Genomic DNA, 24,734 nt, shown 5'->3' with positions numbered 1-24,734 from the left:
TGGCGCAGGATAGAGCAGGGTTTAGGGCTGTTGTGCATAGGGTCGCTATGAGTCGGAAACGACTCGACGGCACATAACAACAACAACAACAATAAGGCCACTAGATGACTATATTCTCATAGGGCCCTGTGTCTGATCACACATTGACAGGACCCCTGCGCCCAAATTCCAGAACAAATGAATACATCTCTGCGTCCCCTTAAAAGCCTCTATAAAAGGAATCTGTGTTTGTCTGCCTGCAAGCTACTCTGATCCTCTCTGCAATAGGTCACCTGAGGTTCCTCTCAGACCACCCAATAAAGGCTGTTTGCTACTTGGGACAAGCTTCCTTCTTTTTCTCTCTCGCTCTCCACTCTTTTTTTATCTAAGTGGTACCACTAAGTCACTTAAGACTCATAGAAACCTTATGGACAATGCATCTGAAGTGTGTCCTATTCTGTGCCATCCTCATCATCTCTGACATACTTGAGCCCATTGCTGTAGTCACTGTGTCAATCTATAACATTGAAGGTCTTCCTCCCTTTCACTGATCCTCAAACTTTCCAAGCATGCCCTTTTCAAGGAAGAGCCTTTCCTAGCAGAATGTCCAAAGTATGTGAGGCAAAGCTTTACCATCCTTGACTTTAAGAAGGACTCATATTGCATATTGTCTAATATACACCTGTTTGTTATTTTGACAGTCCATGACATATATTCAGTACTCTTCTTTAACACCACAACTCATAGGTCATAGGCTTTGGCTCTTTTTTATTCATCATCTAGCTCTCAGATGCAAAGCAAGTGATTGAAAAGACTATGGCCTGAATCAGGTGCACCTTAGTCTTCAAAGTGACATCATTGCTCCTTAAAACTTTAAAGAGATCCTTGACAGCTGACTTTCACTGAGCAACATGTCTTTTGTTTCCTTGACTGTTAGTATCTCGGGCATTGACTATGTATCCAAGTAAGATGAAATTGTTGACAATTTCAATCATTTCTCCATCTATCATGATATTGCTTATTGGTCCATGTGTGGATCCTTGTCTTCTTGATATTGTGATGCAATCCATACTGAAGGCTGTAGTGTTTGATTTTTTTCAGCAAGTGTTTTAAGTCCTCCTCAGGTTCAGAGAGTCAAGTATGTCACATGAATAATGCAGGTTGTTGAGGATTCTTCCTCCAATCCTGATGCCACATTCTTCATAAAGTCCAGCTTTTCAAACTATTTGTTCAGCATGCAGATTGAAAAAGTACGGAGATTGGTTACAGTTTTGACGTACCTTTCTTTATTTTAATTCATGCAGTGTTCCCTTGCTCTTTCTGACCACCAACAACTTATTGGTTCCAGTTTTAGATTTCACATGAGCATGATAGGATGTTCTGGAATTCCCATTCTTCTCAATATTAGCTGTAATTTGTTGTGATCCACACAGTCAAATGTCTTTGCATAGTCAATAAAACATAATAGACATTCCTCTGGTATTCTCTGCTTTCAGCTAAGATTCACCTGACATCAATAGTTAGATTCTTGATGCCTGAGCATTTTCTAAACCGAGCTTGAACTTCTGGAAGTTCTCTGCCAATGTCCTATTCTAGCCATTTAATAACAATGTTTGTACTGGGGACCCACTCTTTGCAGAGAGATGGGTTGAAATGGACACATTTCTTGACCTTGGGGAGTACTTCTTTGTCTAATGGGGTGATAAGAAATTGGGATTTGCAAAGGAGATGGGGAGAACATAGTTCATATATATATTCTTCAGCTATGACAGTAGAAGAAGTTATTTATTGTCCACATTACATCTAACCACAGCTAAAAACAGAGTTAATTCAGAGTATCATAAGTCCATTGCTACATATCAAAAAGGGCCTGGATTTGAAGGAGGAAGGTGGGTCTGTTAGCAGTATTCATGGTGATCAAATGGCAATGGGAGTTCTAGATCCCTTGAGTCAGCAGTTCTAGAGAGGAGCATGTGGTCAATACTGTTTCAGTGTCCTCAGCCTGTGGCATTCTCTACTCTTGCCGCTGTGGTGTCTGTGGGTGCACATGCCAACATTACCTGGACCTCTGCCTCATCTTTCTTCTTTTAAGCTTCAGCCTGCATATTCACTTTTTCCTCCACTTGGCCCTCATGGTTCAGAGGTCTCAAACAAGATGGTGCTAAAATCAAGAGTTGGACACAGTTCTTGACTTTGGGGTACAGTAGTTTTTTGTCTAGTTGAGTAACCTAGAAAATAGACTTTAAGGTAGAATGCACTTGGAACCCATTGGAGGAGTTAATATCAGCATTCAAAACCAGATCAGGTGCCAACTGTGGAAAGATCATAAATTATTCATATGCAAATTCAAATGGAAGCTAAATAAAATGAAAACAAGTCACAAAAACCAAAATAAAACTTTGAGTCTATCATATCTGAATGTAAAGATCATGTCAAGAATAGTGAATACTAATGATCAAAGACAAGACAACATCAAGGATATCATCCATGAAGACAGTAACAAGCTATTCAAAGACAAGGGAGGGAAAAATTAAAAGACCGTATGCATGTCAGAAATGTCTCTGTAAATTGCACAAGACTGCCAAGAAGTCAAGACAAAGGGAAGAGATGCCAAAGTAAAAGAAATAGACAGAAGATGTCAAAGGACAGCTCAGGGAGAAAAAGCAAAATAGGATTATGAAACCTGCAAAGTAGTCTTAGTTGGAAAATAAAAGGGACAAACTCTGCATCTTTCAAGCTGCAAGAACTGAAACTCATGTCTCGATTTACAGCACTGAGAGATGCTATGAGCAAAATTTTGAATGATCCAGGGAGCATCAAAAGAAGATGTGGGGGTTTTAAAAAAAAGATGAGGAAATATATAGAGTCATTATGAAAAAAATTGTCACAAGTATTTCAGGAAATGGCATATAAGCAAGAGCCAACAGTAATAAAAGAAGAAGTACAAGCTGCACTCAAGGCATTAGCAAAAAATAAGGCCCTAAGAGTCAATGGGATTCCATCTGCCATGTTTCACCTAACAGATGAACTTGTTGGAAGATGTGCTCACAAGTGAGTGCCAGGAAATTTGGAAGACAGCTACCAGGCCAACTGACTGGAAAAGATTGCTCTATGTTCTTTTTTTTTTTTTCTATGTTCTTTTTGCGTCACTAGACAGTTTTAAAAGACAGAAAGGCTTATGTCCAAACTAAAGGATTCTGATTCAACAGATTTTTTGGTCATGGTCAGAGTATAAATGTTTAAAAAGTCCCTAGGTAATTTTGTTTTTTTTTTGGGGGGGGGTAAAAAAAACAAAACAAATGAACAAATTTTTATCTTATATTGGTTTACTTACAAAGTTTGTATACATTGTTTTTCACACTGGATCTTTCCCATTTCATTTACTCATCCCTCCCTCCACACACCAAATTGTGTGACCCTATTATTAACTCCCCCACCTCCACTTTCCCCCTCCCCCTCCCCATGCACCCACCCATTCTCACCCTTCTTCTTCCACCCTCCCCCACCTTGGATCCTCATACACATTCTACAGTAATGGTCTTATACAGTATTTATCCTTATAAGACTGAGTGAGTTCACTTAGCATAATGCTCTCCAGTCCCTCCCCAGTTAGGTAGTGATTTATAAAATCATTGCTTCTATGTGCTGTGTGGTATTCCATCATGTGAATGTACCACAATTTCTCAATCCATTCATTTGTGCTTGGACATTTGAGCTATTTCCATGTTGTGATGGGGGAAAACACTGCTAGAAATATTGGTGTACAAGTATTCATTTGAGCCTCAGTTCTCATTTTCTCAGGGTATATTCCAAGCAGTGGAATAGCTGGGTCATACGGAATTTCTATGTTCAGCTTTTTAAGAAAGCACCAAACTGCCTTCCAGAGTGGTTGTACCATTTTACAATCTCACCAACAATGTATAAGAGTTCCTATCTTGCCACATCCACTCCAACACTTATTTATTACTGTTCTGGTTAAATTTGCCACTGTTACCATGCTAAGAGGGCATCTCATTGTGGTTTTGATTCTCATCTCTTACTGCCAGTGATTCTGAGCATTTCTAAATGTGTCTATTTGCCATCTGAACCCAGGTAGTTTTAATTAATTTGAGGACCACTGACTAGATGTTAAGGAACATTGATGACAAACCCCAAAAGCTAAACAACTCCTTGGAAGAAAGATGAGCCTGTCTCCTAAAAATATTTCCAGGCTTGGATAGCTGACGGAGAGTTGCTGTGAATCCAAAATGACTTGAAGGCAGTGGGTTTGGTTTGAGTGGTGGTTGTCTCCATGCTCCAAAGAGAGGTGTGTGAGGGTGATGCAGATTATCAGAATGACATTATTGTTGTTGTTGTTAGATCATGTACAAACTAGAAAATTCTCACTTATAAAATTCGAGATCTCTTTAAAGTTTACTTTCCATTGTTTTTGGGATATTCATCAGGTAGTGGGACTATCACTACTATCCAATTAAGACTATCTTTAAGGACATAGGTCTGATGATGGGTCCGAGACAGAGGTAAAGAAAGATGTAAGACTGTTTACCCATGATAGAGGAGTCAGTTTTAACAGGGAATAGCAGAAATGCCCCAGAGAAGTGAAGTGTGATGTCAGACAACAGTTTGTGCTGCACTTTTGATAGTAGAATAGAGGGATTGAATGTTACACACAGCAGATAGGGAGCTGAAGAATGCTTTGGAGTGTTGTAGGTCTGTCTAGTTGCATAGAGGTGTGTGCTTGGGGATGGGCAGTATTTCCCTGGAAGCCTTTTGGGTTTGAGAGCAATGGTCTCTGGAGACACAGATGTCTCTGTGGCAGATTGGAAACAGAAGACTACAGTGAGGTTAGTATTGACCTGGATCCTGGAGAACTGACTCATTTGTCTAGTGATCACCATAGGCTGAGTATCTGGGCTGCTTGAAGCAATCAAAAAGAATGTGGTCAGAAGCAAGAATCCAGACTGCCTGTGAGAGTCTCTGGAAGGAGGAGAGGATGATAGTCTGAAACATCTACAGGAGTCTGGAGTATGACCGAGTCAGTGGTGGAATGTGGCTGAAATCTGCATATTGTCAGTCAGACTGTGCATAGTCCTGAGAATAGAAAGGGGTTGCCTCTTGTGGAATGAGTCTTAGCTGACAAACTGAGAGTGAGGTAGCTCGGTGGGGTGGCCAGCGACGTAAAGGAGCTTGGAGAGACCAGAGCTGTTCTGCTGCTGGGTGTCCTTTCTGATGTGGGAGCTGATGCTTCTGGAAGTTGGACCACCTTGCATTCAGCTGCCGATGCTACCCTTGCACCATTTGAGTGAACACTCCCATCTACTCTACCGAAACTGAAACCTGAAACCCTGTGGCTTCAGGCAGTGATTCAGACCCCTTCTCCAATTCAGACCCCTTCCCCTTCACAGTCAAGTGTGAGAATGGTAAGATCTAGGAGGTGTTACTGAGTCACTGTCCTCACAAAACAAAAACAGCTTCCGCGAAAGTTCCCTGTCACGTGAAAGCTGATACACAGTGAAGCTGCTCTCGTGTTCAGTCCGCCCGCTGCGAGTTCGATTAGTGACGAGCGGGGCTTCTGGAACTGTTTCCGATAGCCCACGGTGCAGAGCCAACAGTCTTCTGAAGGGGCCCTTTGGCAGCGATGGCAGCGATTTTTCTCTCATCCTCGATCCTGTTCTTATTCCTGAACCTCGCGGACGGTGAGTCGGGTCTCGCATCCCGTCGAGCTTGGAGGCTTCTCCCGGGCTGCATGCAGACCGAGGTTCCCTGGCTGGGACTGGCGCTCTTTTCTGAGCTTTTCTCTCCAGGATCTCTCTTGGTGGCTTTTCTGAGCTTGCTTCTCTTTCAAGGTCTCCGTGCCGATTTTGTCCACTTACTGTCTTTCTGGAACCATAACCCTGGGTCGAGCTGCGTCTGGGGTTCTCCTTTGAATGACTCACGAGGGGCTTGCCTGGCTGTGGCTCAACCCTGTGTGAAGAGCCGCTCTCAGAACCCACGCAAGCCCGGCAACCCCAGTGCTGCCCCTCACGCCCACCCCACCCCTCACCCTCCTTCCTCCAATCCCACCACCATACATCCCCCACCCCACCCCACCCCAAATCCCTCAACATTGTGTACTCTCCACCCCCATCTTTAACTGGCCCAGTCAGCAGTTCCCTTCCCACTTGGGTTCTTCAGGTAACAAAAAGAATTCCAGCACATTTTCTCTTGAATGTTTTAGCAGGTGGGGTGGGGTTGGAGTGATGCCCGGTTGAGAGATTCTTTTTCAATAACCTCGAGCTCCTGGAGACCCCAGGCCAGAACCACCTTTCTTCTCCCGGGGAGACTCTCACACTGAGGGAGGTGGAATCTGAAGGCTTCCAGTGGCCAAGGAATTCTTTTCTGGACATCTCTGAACCCTCTCTTCTCCCCTGGTCTCTTGTTCTTGGATGGTTCTCACTACTCTTGATTCTCCCCTATCATCCTAATGTTGTTATGTAATGTTGTGTGTTAGAGCCGATTCATAGCAGGATTTTCAGATATGATAAATCCCACAAAAGGAGATTGCCCATCTATCTCTCAGAGCATAGCTGATGCATTAGAACAGCATGGCTTTGGGTTAATAGCACAAGTCCTTACCCTATGCCACAAGAACTCCCTATCACCCAAATTTTTTTCCAACTAATTTCCCTAATTACTAGCTCGAATCTATCCATATGCTTGTGCCCCCACACCAAGATGTCTTCTCACTCCTACTTCTATAAACTGCATCCCCCTCCCTCTTCTCTCCACTGCCACTTCCTGTCTTCAGTAGTTAGTTGTCTGATTTGTTTCTAGCGTTTTCCTCACCTCCCTCCCTCATCCCCAGTCCCTCCTTCCCTCTTCTTTTATAAATTATTTTTTATTTTATATTTTTAATGCAAAATATATTTAACAGTGCATTATTCCCATTTATTTTTCCCCATTCATTCATTGTAGCACATTTTCCTCCCTGCCCACCTCTCCCCCTGCCCCAGTTTGCTTTTCTTTTTTAAAAGAAAAAAAAATTTCATTGTTATACAATCCCCCCAAAGTCCACAGTCCACTTTACTATGCATTTCTTTTTCTGGAATCTTGTCATGAAAACAATACCTAATCACATATCCCTTTTAAACATTTTTCTCCCTTATCTGTTTAAATGCAGTATACATAATTTAGCCCCCCTTTTCTTAGGTTCCCCCCCACCTCAACTTCAGTTCCATTTTACAGCAGTGGCACTATTCAGTATTTGTCCTTTTGTGCCTGAGATATTTCACTCAGCATAATGTTCTCCAGGGTCACCCATTTTGTATAACAATTGATGAGTTCCTTGTTTTTCAATGCAGCCTAGTATCCCATTGTGTGAATATACCACAGATTCTCTACCCATTCATTTGTTGATGAGTACTTGGACTGTTTCCAAATCTTTGCTATTGTGAGCAAAGCCCCAATAAACATGAGTGTGCATATATCTGCTCGGGTGGCAGTTCTGGTTTCTTTAGGGTATATTTCCAGTAGTGGAATTGCTGGGTCTAATGGTATTTCTATTCGCAACTTTTTGAGAAAGCACCATACTGCCTTCCATAGTGGTTGCACCATTTTATCCTTCCACCAACAGTGAATAAGGGTTCCAGTTTCTCCACAACTTCGCCAGCATTTGTTGTTTGCTGCTCTGTCAAATTTTGCTATTCTTACTGGGGTGAGATGATATCTCATAATTGTTTTGATTTGCATCTCTCTTAGAGCTAGGGATTTTGAACATTTCTTCATGTACTTGTTGGCCATCTGAATGTCTTCTTTGGTGAATGTCTGTTCATATCCTGTGCCCATTTTTCAATTGGATTGTTTATCTTGTTGTGGTGCTCGAGTATTCTATAAATTCTAGATATAAGTCCCTTATAGACATGCCATTGCCAAATAGTCTTTCCCAGTCTGTGGATTCCCTTTTTACCCTGTTGTAGAAGTTTTTTGATATGCATAGGGATTTGATTCTTAGAAGGTCCCATTCATCTATTTCATCCTCTCCTGGTTGTAAGTTCCTACTCTCTTCTCATGGGCCATTTCCTCCAACAACTCTGCTTGCCTCTCACCTTTTTCTCACTCTAACATTCTGGCGGTGCCTTTTGCCCGATATGTTTCCACTTCTTCCCCATTCATTCAGTGCTTCCCTGAACTAAGGTCCATGGCCAGTTAGGGGAATTCTGAACTAACAGTGTCCTTAAGAATTCTGTGCAGCCTCTCGTCCACAGACCACATGTTCCCCCCCCCTCCGCCCCCCAGTATATATGTCTGCTCCTGGCCTTTTCCTCCAACAGAATTTAGTTCATATCATGCTGGGAAAGGTGGAGGGTCAGCGAGAGGACGACACTCCGTAGGATGGATTGACATAGCGACTGTAACAATGGACTCAGACACATGAGAGTGTGAGGATGGCACAGGATTGGACAAGCTTCAGATGTGCTATTCATAGGGTTGTGATGAGTCAAAGTCTGGTCAATGGCTAACAACAACAACAACAAAAACAAAAATACTTGCCCAAGCCTTCTTTCCAAAATTAATCCTTTATGCCCTTCTTTCTTCATCCTGTGGATACTGGGCCCCTTCTTTCCTTCTCTTCTGCACTTTTTCCACTCCTGAGACCTTACATCCATCTAGGCTCTCAGCAAGTTCTCATAATTCAGAAGTCAATCTCCACCACCAATTACCCTCATCTGTCTCTTTTCTTCATCTCACTATAACTCAAGTCCATCCCTGCTTCAAACTCTTCATAGTTCAGGGACTCCACCTCTCTCTCTCCTGGTTTTCTTATCCTTCTACCTCCCTCTCTCCACCAGACCACACACTTCTCTTGGCCTAACTCCTTGATCTTCTCTCTTTCCCCTTGATTCCCTAGCTCCAGTGGTTTCTCTCTGTACCTCACTCTGCTGATCCAAATCTTTGTATCTTATGAAATTGGCTCTAGCCTTTCTCCATAAGGAGCTCTGGTGGTGGGGTCCATTATGTGTTGTATTGCTCACTGAAGAGTGAGGGTCTTGAACCCACTAGCTCCTCCATCAGGGAAAGATGAACAGTCTCTTCTGGCAAAGATTTACACTCTTTGAAACCAAATGGCAGTGATTTTTTTAATTGTATTTTACCTTTGTCCATAAAGGTCCTTCTCCTAGCATTTGCCTCTTCTCCTGTGCTGGTTTTCTTACTTTCTCTGACCATTTGTGGATATGAACTCTCCTGACCTGAATTGTCACCTATGTGTGTCACCCTTTTCTAGGGAGTCGGGACTGAAAACCCCATCTACTAAATATTTAATATGTAATTATTTCTAGGATGGAGTTTCATTTGTGGCTTCTTTCTCTCCCAGGATTACTCAGACTCAGACTTCATTATGCTGTCAAGGTGTGGTTATGGGATGGATCTGTGCAACCACACTTTATTGTTAATCTCCATCAGAATGGAAAGCTCGTTATGCAGTATGACAGTGAAAAAGGCCAAGCAGAGCCACTGGATCCATGGGCCCATGTGGCAAATAAGAACTGGGAGAAAGAGATCAAAGACTTTGAAGAGATGTCGAAGAATCTCAGAATGACTGTGGCAGAGATCTTGAAGCTGGATGATCAGAAAAGAGGTGGGACTAGGGAGGAGGCAGAGGAGTGTGAGGGCTTCCCTGAAGGGCATGACAGTGAGAGCTGGAGACCAGTCTTTCCCCACAATTTTGTTGAGATGCAGTGACAGGGTTGGGTTTCTAGAAATTCAGCCGGTGTGTGAATTGTCTTTGGGGAATAGATTGAGTGGGCAAAGGAAAGAATCTTCTGGGCTGGAGTTTCTCACTTGGGGTGGAAGTGGCAAAAAGACCCAGGAGTAAAGAAGTCACTTCTGGGTGGGGGCAGGTTTGCATTCCTTCCAGGAGATTCTGGGCTGTGAGATCATGGAAGACAACACCACCAGGGCCATCTGGGAATATTGGCATGATGAGGAGCCTCTTCTCTCTTATGGTGAGAAGGTTGATACGTGGATGGTGCGTAGGTCCTCTTCGCAGGCCTGGGCTAGGAAAATCAAGGAGTCCTGGAATAAAGATGAAAATAAACGCAAAGATTACAAACACCTTGTGAAAGCAGAGATTTGTAAAAGGCTGCAGAATCTGGCCACCTGGATACACTTCACAGAGAGGACAGGTACTGACCCTGGAGAAGTACCCTAATCCCCGGGGCCCCCTGATTCTGTGTTACCTGAGTGAACCTTCCTTGTTCTGTGGGATCCATGATGCTTTGTTGGCACTTTGTTTTCTGAGTTGCTTGTTATGTTAAAGCTACTGAGTCAGTAAAGACACACAGATGGGAAATCAGTGGGCCCTCAGAGAGAACACTGACCTGGGAAGGTGAGTGGTAGGCCTACTCTGTCTGGGAGGCTGCCAGTCTGCCTCAGCCTACAGAGCTCCTCCTTAGTCCCCATGACCCAGGAACCACCTAGTTGTTCTCCTTCCAGTATCAAAAAGAAGATACAGAGAGGGAAGCTAATCTGAGTCCCCATCTTCCTACTAGTCTCAGAATTGCAATCCCAGGGTCCCAAACACACTGTGAGCAGCATGGAGTCAGAGGTGGGTGAACGTGGCCTCAGCTTCAGCAGAAATGTGGAGAGGACCAGCTCTGTTCAGTCTTCCTTAGACTTGGTGGCAAGACTTGGCCATGTATTTCATTGGTTCTAACCTCTCTCTTCTCAGTGCCCCCTGGGATGAATGTGAACAGCAGTGACACTATGGAGGACAGTGTTACCCTGATGTACAACAGGACCCACTTGACAACCATTGGTGAGCCTGGGAAACCCTGGAGGGCTCTGATTCTGGGAGTTAAGGTGTTTTGTTGTTGTTGTTGTTGTTGTTGTTGTTAGGTGCTGTTGAGTCTAGCGTAGCTCATAGTAACCCTGTGAACAGTCAGCCTGAACCCTGTCCTATCCTGTGCCATCCTCACCATCTCTGACACACTAGAACCCATTGCTGAAGGCACGGTGTCAATCAATCATGTTGATGGTCTTCCTCTCCTTCACTGACCCTCCATCTTTCCAAGCATGATATCTCTTTCCAAGGAATAGCCTTGCCTAGCTACACGTCCAAAGTATGAAAGACGAAGCTTTACCATCTTTGCCTCTAGAGAACAATCTGGCTACACTTTTCTCAAGACATATCTGTGTGTTCTTGTGGGATAAAAGTCATAATTAGGGCCTCGGGAGAGGAAAAGTGTGTGAGTTTGAGGAGCCTAGTGTATAATAAGTTTCTTTTTTAAGAGTCTCCAGGATGTCCAGAGACCTGGAAGATCATTGGTTTTATTATTGCAGGTGTTTTTTGTGTTGTTGGAGTTCTTTCTGTTGTGTTTGCCTGTTGGTGGTATAAGAAGCAATCAGCACAGGTGGAAAACCCAGGTGAGCAAACTGCACATGGGTGGGAGAAGGAGGTTCTCTGTCAGGAAGTGAGGTTTTCTCCTCTGTCTTTCTTCATGGGTAGATGTGGAGCAAACAACATGAAATGAAACCTGAGATATTTGGACGAATTGTGAGCCACATCTGCATTAAGATGTTGAAACTTTCAACAGCCAGGGAGGCCCACATATAGTTTGAGAGCCTGGTGGGTACTGAATGAAGGTCAAGGGAAGATGAGGTCTCTGTGAGTAAGGAGTGCCGTAGGGTGAGGACAAATACCCACTCTGTGGTGGCTATATTTTCATAGATGGGCCATTGGCTACCCTGAATCTTCCAGAGAGGAGCTGCTGGCTCTGAGTGTGGTGGGTGGAACTGGAACAGTGCTGAGCTGTGTGTGGAGGTTGGTGCTTGGCATTGAGCCAGGCCAGTGCAACAGGGATGAGCACTGCTGTGTATGTATGAACATATGCAGGTGAGGATGGAGGATTCAGGGAGGGAAGGAACTACATCTAGGACTACGAGAACATGGAGTTGGGACCTCATTGTGGAAAGTTCTCTCACTTTCTCAGGGGCTAAATTAGGTGTCAAAAGCAGGGAAGATACTGAGTTTCTCCCCCTGGATCAATTCCTTGAGTCCTGCAGGGACAAGTTACAAAATCAATTTAGCACAAGGAGGAGATGAACAAGGTCTGGGAGACCAAAGGTGAAAGGCAGAAGCTAATGGGGTGTTATCCTCTGTGAGAACAAAGTCAAATCCACTTTTGGTGAGGAAAAACCTAGAGGAATCAGAAACCAAACACTGAACACAAGTTGTGCAAATATCGAACACTTCTTATTTCTCAAGCTGGTTTTACATAGTGTTTGTCTACAAAGTGAGTGAAGCTACAACACCAAACGGAGAGCAGAGGAAGCAAACAGAGCACAATGGTGCAGCTGATCTCTCAGTCTCTGCTCTCGGCTCCTGAGTGTGATGGATCACTTGGGTAAGCTAAGACTTCATAAATTATTTTCCCTATTAATTTGACTCATAGTAACCCCCTGAATACAGAGTAGCGCTTTTCTGTTCAGTTTTTAAGGCTCTGACTTTTTTGGAAACAAACCACCAGGCCTGTTTAGTGCATTTTTTGTCCACAAATTCTCTTACTCACAACTCCCTCTCCTTGGCTTACTATCAACTGATTCTGAGATCCCTAACTTCCTATTATACACTTATGTGTCCATCATTTATATTGGGTCTATGCAATTAAAAAATAATATTATTGTTAAATATTATTTTCTTTAATTGCCGTTTTAGTGAATGTTTATAAACTAGGTTGGATTTTTGTTCAATCATTCCTATACATGATGTTTTATGACTTTAAGCCATAACTGACCTTCCAATAGATTATCAGAAACTGTAAATCACGTGAGAGGAGTTTGTCCAGCTTTCTCCCTAGGTACAGCTGGCTGGATTCAAACTGCCTGCCTTTGGATTGGGAGCACATCTCCTTACCTTCTAGGTCTCCAGAGCTCCCTCTTATAACAACTGTTACAGTTAATTAGTGTAATTCATTAATTAATATGTGACCATGCTTTTATTTATTTTTTTATTACTACAAAATTCTTCATTAATTTGCACTTGGACTTGGGCCTTCCTCACTAGTAGAAAACCTCAGTGTGTGTAAGAGGTTAACTGATCACCCTTATAATTTGTGCTATGTGTGCTTTATGGTATGTGTGGTATGTGTTTTCAAAACAAGAGAGAGACTCAAATCATTACTCAGAGAAGAAGTGCTCCGGGGGCCCAGAACTTCCTCCCATTGTAGACTTAGTATGAGAGGATCATCAGGCCACACAGCTCTGTCACTGGCTTTCCAGACAAAAGGGAGAAGACACTTCATCTGTTAGTTCAATCTCTGATCTTCAATCTGTGATGTGACATAGACTGGGAAAGAATAACTTATAACTATGGTCATATGTTAATGATATTTTCCAATAATTTTCCTTTTTTGTCAGGTTATCTTTATTTGATAAATACAAATACCAGTATCTTCCAATTGAATTGTCAGATAGCTACCATCCAAAATAGAGCTTAGAACAGATGAGTGAGCAAGTCCAGTGTTACAAGTGGTTGTTAAATATATCAACTGGTCCACACTCCGCCTGGCCCTGTGTCGCCTGCCCTGCATCACCTCCTCCGCTAGGTTATACGATCAACATACAAAAATCAATTGGGTTTCTCTACAGTGACAAAGAGAATACAGAACTGGAGCTAAGAAAAACAATACCTTCACAATAGCTAATTGCAAGATTAAATAATTGGGAGTAAATCTAACTAGAAACACAAAGGACCTATTCAAAGAAAATTACAAAACATTACTATAAGAAACAAAAAGAGACATGGAGAAATGGAAGAATATACCTTACTCTTGGATAGGAAGACTCAATATTGTGAAAATGACAATTCTGCCAGAGGCAATTTACAGGTTTAATGCAATCCCAATACAAATACCAATTCCATTCTCCAACGAGATGGAAAAGGCAGTCTCCAATTTCATTTGGAATGGAAAGAGACCCTTAATAAACAAAAGCACTCTTTAAAGTGAGAAACAACATAGGAGGCATCTGACTCCCTGATTTCAAATGTGACTACACTGCCATGGTGGTCAAGACAGCATGGTAGTGGTACAATGACAGACAAATAGATAAATGGAATAGAATTGGGAACCCAGAAATCAGCCCATCTACCTCTGGTCAATTGATTTTTGACAAGGAGATGAAATTAGTTAAGTGAAGAAATGACAGCCTTTTTAACAAATGGTGTTGGCAAAATTGGAAAACTATCTGCAGAAAACTCAAGCAAGACCCACACCTCACACCATACACAAAAACCAGCTCAAAGTGGATCAAGGTCCTAGGACTAAAACAAACATCAGAGAAAAGCTTGGAAGAACTCTGGAACCCCTAATCCACAACATGAACAGTTTGCCAAACATCCTGAAAAACCCACAACCAGGAGAGGATAAAAATAGATGAATGGGACCTTCTAAGAATCAAATCCCCATGCACATCAAAAACATCTCCAACAGAGTAAAAAGGAAAGCCACAGACTGGGAAAGAATATTTGGTAATGACGTGTCTGGTAAAGGATCAATATATATAATTTATAGACTATATGAGCACTATAACAAGATAAAGGTAAACAGCCCAATTGAAAAATGGGCATAGGATATGAACAGACACTTCACCAAAGACATTCAAATGGCCAACAAGTACATGAAGAAATGTTCAAAATCCCTAGCTCTAAGAGAGATGCAAATCAAAACAACTATGAGATTTTTTTTAATTATTAAATTTTATTAGTTTTAATGAACATTTACAGGGATTTTGGGTATAACTATGAGATATTAACTCACCCCAGTAAGAATAGCAAAATTTAACAAAACAGCAAGCAACAAATGCTGGCGAGGTTCTGGAGAAACTGAAACCCTTATTTACTGTTGGTAGGAGTGTAAAATGTTGCAACCACTGTGGAAGACGCTATGGCGCTTTATTTGACCCAGCAATTCCACTACTGGGAATATACCCTAAAGAAACCAGAACTTCCACCCAAGCAGATATATGTACACTCATGTTTATTGCTGCATTGTTCACAATAGCAAAGAGTTGGAAACAGCCCAAGTGCCCATTAACAAACAAAAGGATAGAGAAGCTGTGGTATATTACCACAATGGAATACTATGCAGCACTGAAAGACAAGGTTGTTGTTGTTGTTGTGAAATATTATTCAAAATGGGTGACCCTGGAGGACATTATGCTGAGTGAAGTATCTCAGTCACAAAAGGACAAATACTGCGTAAAGCCACTGTTATAAAACAGGACTAATATGGAGGTTGGGAGAACCTAAGAAAAGAAGGGATAAATAATGTACATTGCATTGAAACAGATGAGGGAAAGAACTTCTTAAAAGGAATATATGATGAGGTATTTTATACATGACAACAGTCCAGAATAAGAGTTGCATAGTAAAGTGGACTGGATTTGGGGTGGGAAATTGTACAACAATGAAAGAATTTTTTTTCCAAAGGGAAAAGTGAACTATGGGGGACAGGAAGGAAAAGATGCAACAATGAATGAATGGAAATCCAAGTTCTCTATAAAGTTCATTAAAATATCATTTTTTTAAAAAAAGTTGAAATACTATTTGACCCAGCAATTCTATTGCTGAGAATATACCCTAAACAAACCAGAGCCACAATTCAAACAGATATATGCAGTCCCATGTTTACTGTGGCATTATTCACAATAGCAATGAGATGGAAGCAATTCAAGTGTACATCAACAAATGAATGGATAGAAAAACTATGGTACATCCACACAATGGAATACTATGCAGCGTTGAAAAACAATGAAATAGTAAAACACTACATAACATAGGGAGCCTTCACTTGTTATGCTAAGTGAAATATATCAGTCACAAAAGGACAAATACTACATAAACCAGCTGTTGTAAAATAGGACAGACATGGAGCTCTTGGGAAGGGAATGGAGAAAGAGTGGATAGATAATGAGCACTGCATTAGAACAAATGAGGGGAAGAACTGTCCAAAAGGAATATATGTATAATATGTATGAAAACAGTCTGGAACATGGGGTGCATTGCAGCATGGACTTGGGGAGGGTAGGGTGGGGGAGAAGGAAATGTGTTACAATGAATATATTTTTAAAAATTGTCTTCAGTAAAACAAACAAAACAACTAAGCCCAAAGCAGAAAACCACATCTGTGAGCATTCCCTTCCCTAAGTTCCTTGTAAGACAAATATAAAAACCCCTTCTAACTTTTAGTGGGGGCTGGTTTTCTGCTGAAGAGCCAGTCCAGCAGTTTCTCCTCAATAAACTTTCTTGGCCTGAAAAAAAAGTGTCTATATATTATCTATCTATCATCTATCTATCTATCTATCTATCTATCTATCTATCTATCTATCTATCTATCTATCTTTCATATGTCTCAAGTGGTATTTTGAAGCTTCCTGAAGCCTTGTTTGTCAATGCTCTTCAATGCAGGATGGACTTCTTCTTGAATACCATCAGTTCTTGATTAAATATTACCCAACTAAATGCCCCAATGTGCAGAACTCAACTTACAAAGATAACTAGGTGGCAAGATTATTCTAACTTCGTAGTCGAAACATATCTTGTTGATATTGTACCAAAGACATAAAACATTTTTCAGGCACTCTTTTTAAGTTCTGTTTGAATTTGAATGACCATGATCCGAGGGTCCATGGTCATTAAGAGCAGCAGGAGTAGTGTGAAGGCACGTAGGGCAACACCCAGCTTGTGGTTAGACAACGAGACCTGCCGGATGCCATGGTCACTCTGCCCAGTTGGTGAGGGCATGGTTTTCCAACGTCAGCCTCATGTTCTCTGCCCAGAAGAGCCATCTATGGTTTTATTCTTCCAAGCTTGGCAGATGTATCTCTGAACAGGACAGACACAAGAAATCACAGAGAATTCATTCCAAAAATACTTCAATCTGTCTGTCCTGTTCAGAGAAATAAGCATGGAGTTTGGATGACTCCAGCCTGAGGACCAACAAGCACAGTCTAAAAGGTACAAGACAGGGGAGCTCTGGTGGCCTAGTGGTAAGGAGCTGCAACTACAGTGCCAGAGGTGCACGGTTCAAATCCACCAGATGCTCTGCCTGGGAAGGAGGGACAATCTCCTCCTGTACCAGTCAGATCTAATTTGACAGTACACTCACACAAAAATAATAAAATAAAGTAAAAATTTAAAAAAAAAGGTACAAGGCAAAAAATTGCTTTTCTGGCCAACTCTGTGTCCATTCCACCAAATCTTATCAACAAGTGAATATGTATAATATTATCCACTTGTCTTTTTAAATTTTTTTTTATTTTGTTGTATACCAGCAAATCAGATCCAACTAGCATAGGCAGAGATTGCCCCTCCTTCTGCAGCAGAGCATCTGATGGATTCAAACCACGTGCTTTTGGGATTGTGGCACCACTTCTTGCCACTAGGCCACCAGAGTTCCCTTTCAACTTGTCTTTTCCATTTGCAAGGCAAACTTTACTGTAAGAAAAATAAGCTTTACTATGCTGCATTGAAAAACAAGGAACCCATGCAGTATTATTCAAAATAGGTGGCATTATGCTGAGTGAAATATCTCAGTCACAAAAGGACAAACACTGCATAGTGCCACTGCTGTAGAATGGGACTGACATCAGGGTTAAGGTAAGAATGAGAAAAACTGGATGAATTATGTATACTGCATTGAAACCGATGAGGGGGAGAATAGTTTAAAAGCAATATATTTTAGGGCATTATGATTATCATAAGAGTCCGGAATGAAGGTTGCAGAGTGGAGTATACTCGGGGCGGGGGGGGGGAGGTGCGGGGTGGGGGGGATTGTATACCAATGAAGGAGTTTTTCTTTTACTTTTCAAAGAGAAGAGTGAACTGGGGTGGGAGGAGAAAAGTGCAACAATGAATGGAAACTCAAAATCTCTGCAAATGTTCATTGAAATTAATTTTTTTTAAAAAAAGAAAAAGAAGCTTTAGCATGTTATATACATACCTTTCACTTCAGCAATATCGACCTGCACATACCACTTTGTATACAACTTTACAGTCTTCTAAATAATTTATAGTGTTCAGCATATTACTGTATAAACTATTGTCAAATTATTATTGAATATTAATACCCAACAACAAAATTTAAAAATATTTTTTTAGGTTTAACTCTACTGTTTCCAAACTGTGAGTAATGCCTGACTGAGGCCTGACTTGAGGAGGGCCCCGATGTATTTATCACTGATTTCTCTCCCAACAGGCTGCTGCTGGCCCTGCACCTGGCTGGGCTGCTTCAACGGCAAGAACATGGACCAGAATTTGGCTGCCCTCTGACCTGGCCGTTTCTGCCATCCAGCATGTCAAAATCAGCCTGACTACATACTACATCTTCCACTTGAATAAGAAAAGGGCTGTTCATAGCAACTATGAGATATCATCTCACCCCAGCAAGACCAGCAAAATTTAGTAGAACAGCAAACAACAAATGCTGGCAAGGTTGTGGAGAAACTGGACCCCTTAGTCACTGTTGGTGGGAATGTAAAATGGTACAACCACTATGGAAGGCTGTATGAAGCTTTCTCAAAAAGTTGCAAATAGACACCATTTGACCCAGTAACCCCACTGCTGGGAATTTACCCTAAAGAAACCATAACTGCCACCCAAGCAGATATATGCACACCCATGTTTATTGCAGCTTTGTTCACAATAGCAAAGAGCTGGAAACAACCTAAGAGCCCATCAACAAATGAATGGATAGAAAAGCTCTGGCATATTCACACAATGGAATACTACGCAGCATTGAAAAACAAGGAACTCATGAAATATTATGCAAAATGGGTGACCTTGGAGGACATTAGGCTGAGTGAAATATCTCAGTCACAAAAGGGCAAATATTGTGTCACTGTTGTAAAATGAGACTGACATCAGGGTTGAGGGAAGACAGAAAAGGAGGGGAGGAAAAAAAAAGAAAAGGAGGGGAGGAATGATGTATATTGCATTGGAACAGATGAGGGAAAGAACTGTTTAAAAGAGATATATGAATGGGTATTCTTGTCATTACAGAAGTCCAGAGTGAAGGCAGCATACTGGAGTGGACTTGGGGGGGGGGGAAGGATTGCATAACAATGAAAGAGTTTCTTTGTTCTCAAGGAGCAGAGTGAATTGGAGAGGAGGGGGTGGGTAGGGAGAAAAGTACAACAATGAATGACTGGAAACCCTAAGTCTCTGTAAACTTTCATTAAAATTAATTTTTTAAAATCATTAATAAAAAAAACTCGAAAAATTTAAAAAAAAGAAAAGGGCTGTTAATGGCTCTCAGGGAAAATGTTTCTAAGTATCTCTAATGCACAAAGCTGAGAGCAAAGTTCCTCATCCGGTTTAGTGTAGGAAACACTATGTCTGACTGGGAGATTTGTATTCTTACTTCTGCAAATGTCTTTTCTTCCCTTTTTTATTTTTTTTTAATTTTCTACTAGTTTATTTTCAAATTTCAAATACATTGTTTTCAAGAGCAAATTCTTTTCAATTTTCCTCATCTTCCTACCCATCAAATTGTACAACCCCATGATTAATCCCCCCTCCCCCCTGGACATCCTCATCCCTCTGCTTCCATTCTCTCCCACCCCTTTTGGACCCTTATACTAATTCTACAATAATGGTTTAGTTCACTCAGCATAATGCTCTCCAGTCCCTCCCAATTTAAGTAATAATTTACAAAATCATTACACCTGTGTGCTGCATAGTATTCCATTGTGTGACTGTACCATAATTTCTCAATCCATTCGTTTGTGGTTGGACATTTGGGCTGTTTCCATGTTCTTGGGATGGTGAATAATGCTACTGTGAACATTGGTGTACAAGTCTCCATTTGTACCTCAGTTCTCATATTCTCAGGGTATATTCCAAGTGGAGTAGCTGAATCATATGGGATTTCTATGTTCAGCTTTTTGAAGATGTGCCAAACTGCCTTCCAGAATGGTTGTACCAAAGCTTTTTGTATCAAAAACATTTTCCAACAGAGTGAAAAGAAAACATACAGAATGGGAACAAATATTTGGTAATACCATCTCAGACAAGAGTCTATAACAAAAGTTTACAGAATACTCCTGGGCCTCCACAAGAAAAAGACTGATAACCTAACTATAAAATGAGCAAAAGACATGGAAAGAATTTCCACAGAGGCAGATATTCAAATGGCAAACAGGCACATGAAGAAATGCTCCAAAGAGAGATGCAAATCAAAACCACAATGAGGTATCATCTCACTCCAGTAACAGTGGCAAAGTTTAACAGGGTAGCAAGTAATAAATGTTGGAGAGGATGTGGCAAGAAAGGAACTCTTAGACATTGTTGGTGGGATTGTAAAATGGTACAACAATTTTCTTCCCTTTTGATTCAATGATTGTTACATGACTCAGGCCCATTCAAACAGGAAAGATGTTGTATGTGATCTAACAGTGGCCTTACCTACCATGAGCCCCACATCTGAAACAATGCACTTTTTTAGGGCACCTTCAAATATCAGAGCCTCAAACTCGTTCTGATAAAATATAAGAAATGCATTTTAGGGAGCTCTGGTGGCCTAGTGGCAAAAAAGCTGCACTGCAATCCCAGAGGTTCTCAGTTGAAATCCATCAGATGCTTTGCTGGAGAAGGAGGGACAATCTCCTCCTGTACCAGTCAGATCCAATTTGACGGTACCCATAAACAAAAATAATAAAAGAAAATAAAAAGAAATACATTTTCTTCACATGTGCCAAAGAGTTTGGGACAATTAGGCTGGATTTTTGAGCAGAAGCTGAGTGGAAGTCCCAGTTATACCTCCAGGACCACCTGTGGAATCTTCAGGGTCACTGGCCCTCAGTGCTGTCACCTGTAAAGCCAGGGAACTGATGGTGCTTCTGACCAAATGTAGAGCCTCATGATCAGCTGTATTCTATCAGTTAGGAGCTCTACCAAGTCACAAAGGAAGTGGACCGGGACTAAACACTGATTGCTTTACTGGGTGCAGAGAATAGCACACACATCCCTCAAGGAGACAGTACCTCAACCCTCAACCCCAAATCTCCTGTATCTCTGAGCATTAGAAACTGCTTAGACTAAGTTGTTAAGTATGTCTGACTTTTCTTAATTGCAAAGAAAACATTTTCTCATTTGGATACACACTTAAGATTCCTTAAAGGATATTGCCTTTCCCTTCACTCAGCTTAGTAAGCATTTCTTACCAGTTTCATTAATTTTAACTTCTCTCTCTCCATTCCCATTCCTGTTAACCAACCAAGAATGATTCCTTCTTGTTGCTGTGTACTGTACAGTTGGAACCGACCCATAGCTGACCCTTCAGTGGGTTTTTAGAGGCTGTTAATCACATGGGAGGAGATTGCCCATCCTTCTCCCATGGAGCAGCTGGTGGCCTCAAACTGCATGCCATCTGAATTGTACCACAGCTTCTTCCCACTAGGTCACCAGTGCTAGTTCCCTAGCTTTTTATACAAGTGAACTTATACCATATCTATCCTTTTGTGACTTACTTCATTCAGCATCATATCTTTTAGATTAACCTATGCATGGTATGCAGTGTTTCATAAATTCTTTTTTGTTAGGTTTTCCCCCTTCTCAATTACACTCAGATTTGTTAACTTCATTTAAAAAGAGAGATTAATTCACAGTGTCCAACTCATGATAAGAGAGAAAAGATTTACACCACTTTGACCACAATTTGAGATTGGAGAACTCCACAGTCCGTTGTTTCTCAGGGCACTTTTTAACTCTGATGTGTCCATGTCTGAAGTCCTGCAAATTTGAGGGCAGCAGGAGTGGTCAGCAGAACTTTCCGAGGGCTGGTCCACTTTTCTGCTAACTGGGTGCAAGAACTCTAGGCTGGAAATGGTGTGGATCGCCTGTAGGGGAGGAAACAGACCTGATGAACTGCACAAGAATAACATTGACTACATGTGTATGGACTTTATCAGGGAAGTTAACAGGTTACAATTCAGCATGGCAACAGGATACACATTTTTCAGTCAGGATAACCTTTGAAGCATGATAGCAACATCTTCATTTTTTGGTCCTGTTTTTACAAAGCTCTGTTAGTCTTACTAGTTGTCTCCCTCACTTTCCTCCAGCAGGACTGAGTGAAGGTCCCTGGCACAGCCTTCATGGGGCCGTAGTCTCAGGTCAGCTCTGCCTCACATGGTGTCTCTGGTTCTCCTCTGTGGTTGCTTATGCTGCTGGTGTAGTTCCAGATCTGAGTGGTGCAGGAATCTGGCCCCAAACCTCATGCACTACATTCTCTGCTTCCTTTCTGGCTTGTTTTACATTCTCCTCTTTCTTGTTTTTTAGTGTTGTATAATTCTCCATGGTGTGAATGAACCACAGTTTCTTTATCCATTCTTCCACAGATATTTGGGTTGCTTCCATCTCTTCACTATTGCATGTAATGAATGCTGCAATGAACATATCCCTACACATAGTTGCTTGCATGGCAGCTCTTATTTCTTTAGGGTATTATACCTAGTAGGACTGTTGGATCAAATGGTAGTTCTATTCCCAACTTTAAATAGAAACACAAAACTGCTTTCTATAGTGGTTTATTGTTTTCTATTCTCATGGTGCAGAAGAGTTCTAAACTCTTTCTACCCTGTCAGCATTTGCAATGATATGTCACTGTTATGTTGATTTATTGAGCGAGACAATATCTCGGGTGGTGGTTTTTATATTTATCTAGGGTGAGATGACAGCTCGTTGTTATTTTGATTTGCATCTCTCTGATAGCTGATAGCTGATGAGGGAGCTCTGCTGGTGTCCTCCATACAGTGCTGCATTGCTAGTCAGGAAACCATGCCTCTCTGGAATCCTGCAAATTGTATGGGGGAAATGGAAAGTCTTTTCTCATGTAATATATAATCCTGGGAACCTGATGGAGGGTCTGTTTGAGTCAATTCTATCTTTTAAAAATTATTTTATGATCCAAGATGGTGGCGGAGGCAGAGACAGCGTGGTGAGCTGCGGGAGCAGGGAACCACTTAAAGCAGGGCCATTATGGCCTTCCACAGACTTCGGCTTATTGATAATTGAACACTTAAACAGTTGAGGACTGGCCCTCAGTGAAGATCAAGGCTCAACAACAGGAATTCAAGGATTCCCAAGGAGAAATGGGTGAGTCTCATGGCTCCCAACCCCACCCCTGCAGAGCCCTCGCCGTGCCACACAGCTGCTTCACCTCCATGAGGCTTCCACAGCCAGAACAAATGGATTTCCTCACCCTGGATGCATGCTGGGCACCGGCCCTCCTCAAGACTGGTACAGTGAAGCCACCACACTGCCGCAAGGTGGACTTGGTCTGGAGAGAATTCTTGGAGTCAGGATGGCAGCTGTGGGGGAAGCGGGAGCCCACCGGCCACCTGCACAAGAGGGGCCGCACCCACCGAGCGCCCGTGCGGTGGGGGGGGGCGCCCCCAACGGCCGCCCATGCTGGGGGGGCCGCGCACCTCCCACAGGCCTCCTGTGCTGGGAGGGGGGCCCCTGCAACCCGCTGGCCACCTGTGTAGGAGGTGGGGAATGGGATGCATGCCCGCCATCTGCAGGTTTGGGTTTCCTATGACAGACCAAAGAAGATAATTACCCATGCATTGGACAGGCCAAAGAAGATGATTACCTATGCATTGCACAGGCCAAAGAAGATGCTTACCTATGCATTGGACAGGTCAAAGAAGACGATTACCTATGCAATGGATTGCTGAAAGTCACTGTGAGTCTGATGACCTTAACAGTGGCAGCATGCACAAGAGGACCAACATCCTAAATGCACCACATATTTTGTTCTGTTGAATGCTTCTGTCAAAAGATGGTTAGACCTGGGGGGAGTCTGTTCACAATTCTCAGGTTCCCTTTATCATATATAAAGGGGCAGGGCAGTGACACATACTTCAAAATATAGTATGACCACTTATGGGGGGGGGTAAAAGTGGCAGTGCTGGAATTGAAAACACTATCCCTGACCACAGAGTTCTCAGTCAGGTGAGGGGACCAGACTGGGGTCGGGGCAATTGGAGGGGGAGTATACCAGCCAGCTCCTCAGGGGTGTTGCCCTGCTCGGGATGGGCTGCCTGTGGCCCTCTGCCCAGGGCGGGCTTCCCTCGGCCTCCGGCTCAGGACGAGCCATTGCAGCCTGCCCTCGGCCCCCGGCTCGGAGTGAGCCGTTGCAGCCCTCAGGGTGAGCTCCTCAGTCCCCAGATTGTGCCATCTGACCCCTGGGTGGGGAAGGAGGGGGAAAAAAAATAAAAGAATGCCTAGGGTATCCAATGTTACCTAGGCCACCTTCTGCCACCCTCCGCCCCCCCCCCAGTAAACCTGAAAGCACCCTCAAAGCCCTTCTATTTGTAATTCACAAGTTTGTTCTCTCTAGGTTTGCTCCCTTTCCTATAGGTAACCTTACCGGAAAAAAATGAACTCATAAAATGTAACACAACATAGAGAAGCCTGAAAGATATTGTGCTGAGTAAAATAAATACTGCATAACACCACTGTTACTAAACAGAACTGACACGGGGAGTTGGAGGAAGAATGGGAAAAAAGTGGATAGATAATGAACACTGTACTGGAACAGATGAGGGAAAGAACTGTTTAAAAGGAATAGTCTAAAAGTATTATATTTTAGGGCATTATTTTTATCGTAGGAGTATGCAATGAGGGTTGTAGAGTGGATTATATTTGGGGCTAGGGAGTAGGGTTTGGGGAGGTGCGGGGGGGGGATTGTGTACCAATGAGGGAGTTTTTCTTT

At 42.4% G+C, this 24,734-nt stretch overlaps 1 protein-coding gene across 1 annotated transcript in view; it reads left to right on the top strand.

Annotated features, from left to right (window-relative positions):
• The first annotated feature begins 5,617 nt into the window (after nt 1-5,617).
• MICA (MHC class I polypeptide-related sequence A) overlaps nt 5,618-24,734 on the top strand; it is an 83,634-nt gene continuing 64,517 nt past the window's right edge. Inside the window, exons 1-2 of the mRNA XM_006896270.1 lie at nt 5,618-5,675; nt 9,332-9,595. Of these exons, the coding sequence (XP_006896332.1) occupies nt 5,618-5,675; nt 9,332-9,595 (322 nt within the window). The remainder of the gene's footprint in view (nt 5,676-9,331; nt 9,596-24,734) is intronic.

Source organism: Elephantulus edwardii, unplaced genomic scaffold (assembly GCF_000299155.1).
Source record: "Elephantulus edwardii isolate Elephantulus edwardi_28Jun2011 unplaced genomic scaffold, EleEdw1.0 scaffold00184, whole genome shotgun sequence".
Classification (NCBI taxonomy): domain Eukaryota; kingdom Metazoa; phylum Chordata; class Mammalia; order Macroscelidea; family Macroscelididae; genus Elephantulus; species Elephantulus edwardii.
The sequence above is the reverse complement of the archived record's forward strand: the minus strand, read 5'-3'. Positions and strand labels throughout refer to the sequence as shown.